Source organism: Erpetoichthys calabaricus, chromosome 2, assembly GCF_900747795.2.
Source record: "Erpetoichthys calabaricus chromosome 2, fErpCal1.3, whole genome shotgun sequence".
NCBI classification, from domain to species: Eukaryota; Metazoa; Chordata; class Cladistia; order Polypteriformes; family Polypteridae; genus Erpetoichthys; species Erpetoichthys calabaricus.
This window is the reverse complement of record NC_041395.2, coordinates 350,026,170-350,033,324: the sequence shown is the minus strand read 5'-3', so window position 1 is coordinate 350,033,324 and position 7,155 is coordinate 350,026,170. Positions and strand designations below refer to the sequence as shown.

The 7,155-nt window shown below is 45.5% G+C and overlaps 1 protein-coding gene across 2 annotated transcripts in view; it reads left to right on the top strand.

Annotated features, from left to right (window-relative positions):
• The first annotated feature begins 768 nt into the window (after nt 1-768).
• The window catches only part of LOC114647426 (prestalk protein-like), an 87,874-nt gene continuing 81,487 nt past the window's right edge, over nt 769-7,155 (top strand). For both annotated transcript variants that reach the window (XM_051922413.1, XM_051922412.1), the window contains exons 1-5: nt 769-904; nt 1,449-1,556; nt 3,392-3,535; nt 4,687-4,806; nt 5,662-5,793. In XM_051922413.1, the coding sequence (XP_051778373.1) occupies nt 799-904; nt 1,449-1,556; nt 3,392-3,535; nt 4,687-4,806; nt 5,662-5,793 (610 nt within the window). In that variant the 5' untranslated portion in view covers nt 769-798. The remainder of the gene's footprint in view (nt 905-1,448; nt 1,557-3,391; nt 3,536-4,686; nt 4,807-5,661; nt 5,794-7,155) is intronic.

Genomic DNA, 7,155 nt, shown 5'->3' with positions numbered 1-7,155 from the left:
AGATTCAAGTCTGACGTTCAGGTTTAAGATGAATTACAGCATGTTCTGCACACTCCTGTGGTGTGATTAGAGTATTCTGTATATCTTTATTTCCTATATGTGAGCCTATATATTTATACTGTAACTGCTCTCGTCCATTTCCAAGGGTTTAATGGGTATCTGTTGACCGGTGACTTTAGCTGTTCTCTGCTATTGCTTTGTATGAATTTAAAGGGCAATGGCCCCCCCGCTGACCCCTGCTAAACTCCACAGATGACCTCAGCTAATTCTGATCAAGTCCCCTGCACCGGCAGTTCCTGCTGCCAGCTGCTTCTTGCACCCTGAATCCCCAGCTCATGCTGAGGAAGCTGATGGTGGACTCCTCGAATCCTCTTCATCTCAGTTCTGCATAAGATCAAGCTAACGCCATTGGTGACTCATCTTCAATCCATTTATTGCTGGTTAATAAAACAGCAGCTTACTCGAAGGGGACAATGCCAGCTGGCACCCGTGACACTCCTGACTCTTTACTTTCCAATAACAGGATGGGCTTTGGCATATCAATGCCCATCGACTAGCAGGCTAATTCACAGAGATGCTTATTGCTTATGCCCCTGACTCCCCATCCCTAACCCTCTGCCATCTTCACTTATCTATGCTGTGCTGTACCAGTCTGTGCAGGTGATGTGGCTGTGGAGAACACTTCATACAAATGGAGATGAGCTGATGTGAGGGAGGATCATTAGACTAAAACTTGAGTTTGCTTTACTTGTTTCTCCCTAAGGTGTCTACACCTCTAGCAGTTTGACCAGAAGCTGCATGAGCCCACAGACTTGTAATGTGAATTCATCCGTTAACTATGGATATGGGAACACCGTGTGGATTTCACAGTGCTGCAACACTTCACTGTGCAACAATGAGAATGGTAAGAGACTCCAGCCTGGCAAATCATTGGCGCTCACTGACCGAGTTATTAAGGAGAAATGGGCTTCTGTGGTACAACGGGTCCATCTGTATCCTCACCGATTGTTGGCAGTCTTGTTTTATTGCTTACACATTCATGATGTTGGTGTTTGTCACAAAAGTGCTCACTAGGTAAAGCAGTTTCAGAAAATGATGAGATGAGATGAGATGTTGGTCTTCGTCTGTCATGACAGTTTTGTTTTGTTTCCACTCTTTGTCTCTCCTTCTTCTCCTTTCGGCTGCTCCTGTTAGGAGTTGCCATAGTGAATCATCTTTTTCCATAAATTATTGTTATTGTTATTATTGTTAAAATTATTATTATTGTTATTTCCCATTTGACGTCTCATCCATAAACAACATTTACCTCCAAGTTCAACATCTTAGGTAGAGTTTTATAAAGGAACTTGGCATTAATTCACTTGTAACCCATTTGAAAGATCTCGATCAGGTCTCCTAGGCACATATTTGTAACCTCAGGTCTGTCGTTGTTACTCCTCTCGTTTCAGTGAACACATCAATGGATGCCAATGGCCTGGTGTGCTGTGCCGGTGCTAATGGGATTTGCGCAAACGTCATCAACTGCACAGGAATACAAGACCATTGCTTCACAGCAGGTGAGTTATCCGAAATCTTCCTTTGAGGGACCTGAATGGCATTTTTAGTGTCTGTCCTGAAAATATGTGAAAGTTCACGTTAGAATGAAAATGGCTGATTTTAGTTTGACTTGAGGGCATGACATTCAGTTGGCTTTATTGTACTAAAATTTCATATTCGTCTTTGCCTTTCTTAACAAGGCTATCAAGTTGGGTGGTGAAACAACAGGACGACATCCTTGTTGACTCACACAGTGTTTTGCTGAAACAATGAGCAGCATGGTGGCACATTGATTAGCTCTGCTGTCAAGGCTCCAGTTGCTATCAGTGGGGAGATCACACGTGTCCACACGTCTCTTCATTTCTTGACTTTCCATTTTCCTCCCACATTTCTAAGATATTTGTGTCATGGTTTGTTGGAGGCTCCAAATCGGGCTTCTGAATGCCACACGCTGGCTGACATCCTGTCCTTGGCTGGTTACTTCCTTTCACTCACTAATAACAGGGCAGACTCTGGCCCACTATGTCACTCTCATAGAAAAATGGGGTAAAAGATCAAAGTCCTCGTTTTGAAAGAGACATTCAACCCGTAATCTGTCATCTCACATAACTGCTGGACAATCCATGTTAAAAATTGTAGCTTTCAGTCAAATGTATTGTCCAAATCTGTAGTAAATGTTTTGGTATCCCTCCTGGAAAGACAGGCAGTCTTTAGTAGTCGAGCGTGTGATTTTGGGACATCAGTCTGCTGCAGTAACAGTGTGCAGTACACCTCCGGGCTGACGAGTCCATTTTGATTTGTGAGGCTTAGGGTTTGCGTTGTTAGCCTGCTGACCTCCATTGGGTCCACCAGGTCCACTGTCTGGGGCTTTTCATTCCAGCCTTCCTAAATCACGTCAGCCTGTGGTCCCCTTTGTCCGGCTGAACTCACCGTTTTGCTCTTCAATCGGATACTTCCAAAGGTTTGTCTTCTCTTTCAGCTAAAGGCCGTTTTTTTAGCTTCTTCACTCTGAGTCCTTAAGAGACGAGCATCCTTTGAACGAGTAAGCCAGTCAGTCAGTCCGTCATTTTCTAACCCAGTTAGTACTGAACAGGGTCATGGGGGTCTGCTGGATTTATCCCAGCTAGCATAGGGCACAAGGCAGGAACAAACCCTGGACAGGGTGAAAACACACACACACACCAAAACACACCAAAGCAGTTGAGTCGAACCCGGTGTCCTGACCTTGTAAAGTGATGCATTTAAGGGGGGGGGGGGCTTCTGTTAAATTAGTGACATGACACCCCCCCGTCATCTTGTTCCTGTAGCTGTCCCTCATAGAGTCATCACTTTGGGGACCCTCATCTGCCTCCATCTGGTGGTCACCCATTCACAGCTGTTCCTGTCAGCTTTTATTTGCAGATTAAAATGGTCGTGTTTCACTCATCCACTTACAAAATGACTCTACATTTGTTAGAAAACAACCACCTTCTTTATGTTTATTTATTTATTTTTTATTCTATTAAACTTGAAGTCGATCCCCATATCATCAGATCCAAGCAGACAGTCACCTGAGAAGCAACAGTGGTCTGTCACAGGGCCTGCTCACGCTCATACATACATCCACTGCGTCAATCACAGAGATGTCTATGAACTACAGGACTTTAAGAGGAATGCAGGATGTCTGAAGAGACAGGAGAACATGTGCCGCCACAAAGACAATGACATGACTGGCAAGTGATCCCAGATCCCTGGAGCTGTCGCCCGCTTCACTGACACCTGTGCCCCATTCCTGTTCACTCAGCATATTTTGTCAACTACACAAATTATTCCTTTTCCACACTAAATGCTCCTCTCTTCTTTCTTTCCTGCACAGGCAATGGGATGAACACGTTTCTGGGCTGCTCTTCAATTGAAGTCTGTGAGAATCCAGCCAAAGCCAACTTAATTACCGGGATTTTCCTTCCTTCGCAGATGAACTGCTGCCAGGGAAGCCTTTGCAACGAGCCCAATACTACTTGTGAGTTGTTGACAATGGTGACGTCTATCATCTTGTGACATGGGCACAGTTTAGTTGAGGGGACTACTGAAAATCACAAAGACTCACTCAAGATCTGTCTTGTCTTTAGATTGCAAAGTCCTCCATCTTGTACTGAAAGTGTGCACCTTCTCAGACACTAGAAGAGGGCCTTATAGTGCCTTTCTCATTAGGAAATGTAGAGGCTGGCCTAGTTCTTCACATCTTCTAAATTCTTCCATGCCACTGGTGATAGCAATATCAGGGTACTTGGAAATTGCTAATGGTGACATCTCATGATTTTGTATTAGATCTTCTAACCACTTGAATGTTAGTGATGGGCTAGGGATGTTGGGGGACGCTCAAGAACCCCCTTCCTAGACCCAAATAGCAATCACAGAACTTGAAAGAAACAGTAGATAAACAAAAGAACAAGTACAAGCAGGAGAACAAAAAAATAAGCCATCTGAACAAAGGAGGCCCCTGATGGCCCCATGGGGTAGACCGTCCGCTTACCCACTACTGAACTCATTTCTCCTTCTCACCTCTCAGCTTCATTCTGTAAGTTTAGGCTTTCTGGATCAAGGATTGCCATTACTTCTGTGTACGCCACAGTATTGCCTTTTTGGGGGTCCCAGACTCAAACTCTCCCCCTGTAGGTTTTCTTCACCTTACAGATGTTCTGGAGAAGACCAGATTGACTGCCCTTCCCAGTAGTCTCAAACGCACTAAGCACATTTCTCCTATTGGACACGGTGACCCTCTGCTGCAATGGCAGCAACAAGGGCATCGCTATGCTGATTAGCTTGACAGGGCCTTCAGTCTTCCCTTTTCACATCATCTTCAGATGTTGGCTTTTCCTTCTCTACTCTTTGAAATGATTTCACAACAGCCCCAGAGAATGGGAGAGGTCCTGATGACGATAAGGAGGTCTCAACTTTGTGCTCTTCGTGAAAGCCGTCTAACACAAGAAAGAGTGTGAAGTGGAGTTTAAGTTCAGTGAAACCAAAGCACAATCCAAACTGAGTCTGACCATCTTCTAATAGATATGGAGCCTTATGATCGAAGCCAAAGGAGACGCCACTCTCATTTCCATTGGCAAACTGAGTTACTCTTTCAGATGGCTGACTCAATTTTCTGCTTTTTGCTTTCAGATTCACCAGTGACCTGCTATGGCTGCTCCTCTTCGGTCTCCTGGGATGCCTGTGCAAACACCACAATGGTATGTCCGGCTTCGACCCCCATGTGTGCGGCGATGCTGACGTACTCCTCCGGTGAGTTGACTTATTGTGCCCCTCTGCCTTTATGCCTTTGCACCTGATTTTGGGCCTCTGCTTTCTCCTGTTTCATCGTCTCAGGTTGGATTTCACAGTTTGCTGTCCACATGAAAGCAGTAGTCCAGCATTACACGTACACATTTATCATTTTTAGTGAGAGGTTTTTATTTTACATTCAGTGATGCGTAGTGTGCAGCTGGGGGAGTTCATGACTGAGGCCCCCTCACATCTGTTCTATGACAGTTCTAACTGATTAGTCACAGGTGGGATTGCAATTCATGCACTTTCTCATCCCGCTGAAATGAATTCCTGGCTATGGCTGGGGTCCAGTGGTGTCACGTCTCAGTCAAGAGCATGAAGGCTGCCTGCAGATCTCTGCCCGCTCAGTGTCTGAGTGCGCTTTGCCCATTCTCTCTGAGTCCTCTTCTTGTGTGCCTGGCTGATTGGACTTATGGTATGGCTTGTAAGCAGACATGGTGAGTCCATGTGACTGACTTTGGATGACGGCCATAAAGTGGTTTGTGATTTTTGAATTTCACTGTTAGACCACATGTTAATCAGCTAGCAGGGCACCTGAGGTGGCTCCTTAATATGGTATTTGAATTTTGTGACACTGGTGTCAGAAGCAGGATGAAGATGGCAGCTTTAAGCAGTGGAGAGTGTGACACACTTGGATATTGCCATATTTTATTGAGCACTGTGGTGACCTGGCTGTCCTTAAGTCATCCCACTTATGAACTCTGTTAGGTGGGCTCAAATCAGGAGCTGAAGGCCATTTTCAGTGGGGGCTCCTTATAACACAAAGTTAAGCTGATTCATTTATTCTGTTTTGTCTGATGCACTTTTCCACAGGTGCCTTCTTCTATCAGCGGACTTGTGCAGCTCCGGCAAGCTGTAATGTGAATGCATCTGTGAGCTACGGATATGGAAATCAAGTGTGGATATCGGAGTGCTGTACGACCGATCTTTGTAACACTAACAACGGTGAGGCCTTTTAAAGGATCGATTCTCTCCTAAAATTGCAGAGCACAGGCTGATCACTCCCGATCAGGGACCTCAAGCTGGACCTTTGCCTGACTTGTGCTCCTTGTCTTTTGCTATTCCGCTGGCAAGCCCCTCATAGTACCATAGGGGCCAAATGTGGTGGTGGGGTTCCACAGCAGAGAGAACCCCCAGACAGAGTCCTCCAAATCGGCGCCCCGTGTGTCCGGTGCCAGCCACCACAGAAGGGCCTGCAAGTAATGAGAAGAGGCAACGAAAAACAGGAGTAATGTCTCTTACAGCTTTATGTCTCATGAGAGGCTGGAGGGACAGCAGTCTTTGTGAGTTTGTTTCCAGTTGTAACTTCTAGCAGAGTTGACATTTCTGGTGGGCCACATCTGCTCGATGTGAAGAAGGGGTCTGCTGGTCTCAGTTAGCACAACTTTAAGTAGAACTTGTGTTAGGGTGCCATGGCTGTCTGTGAAGGAGTAGGTAGTGCAACAAAATAAATACATCTCTTGACATCGGCTTTGTGTCAACCACTTTTAAAATCACTTCTGTAAGTCCAGTGGTCTTGATGCTGACAGGCTTAATGGTTTTCAGCTCACCTCTCGCTTACCTTTTCTGTCAAAAGTTCTTGAGTGTGTCATAGCCTCCCAACTCACCAACTACTTAACTTCTAATAATTTGATGGAAGCCTTTTAGTCTGACATCAGGGTGCAGCACAGCTGTGAGTCTGCTCTGCTTCAGATAACCAAAGATTTGCTTATGGCAGCAGACTCTGGACAAGCCAGCATATGAATTCTGTCAGATCATAGTGCAGCATTTGACACTCGGGTCAGACGTGACATTCTGCTGTCCAGAATGGAGAACATGCTGGGTGTCTTTGGCACTGCCCTCCAGTGGTTCAGGTCCTATCTGACTGATGGCCCAGAGTTTGTTAGTCTTGGCCTCGGCAGGTCCGGCCCAGCGCCAGTCACACAAGGAGTTCCTCAGGGCTCTGCCCTCGGTCTTCTGCTCTTCTGTGTCTCTGTGCTTCCCCTTGGCCATATCATTCATTGCTATGGACTGGATTATCATTTTTATTCAGATGATACTCAACTCTTATTTCAATGTCAAAAGTGGAACTTCATCAGAGCTTTCTCAGCTCATAACTTGCCTTGGTGAAATTAAAACCCGGATGGAGCAGAACGCTTTAAAATTAAATTGCAACAAAACTGAACTCCTGCAAATTGGCACCAAAGCGCAACTTAAGAAATGAGCTCCTCCTCAGTCACTCTTGATGGTGATCTCATCAGACCTTCTTCTAATGCAAGGAATCTTGGGGTCATTTTTGATTGCTCCCTTTCTTATTCCATCCACATA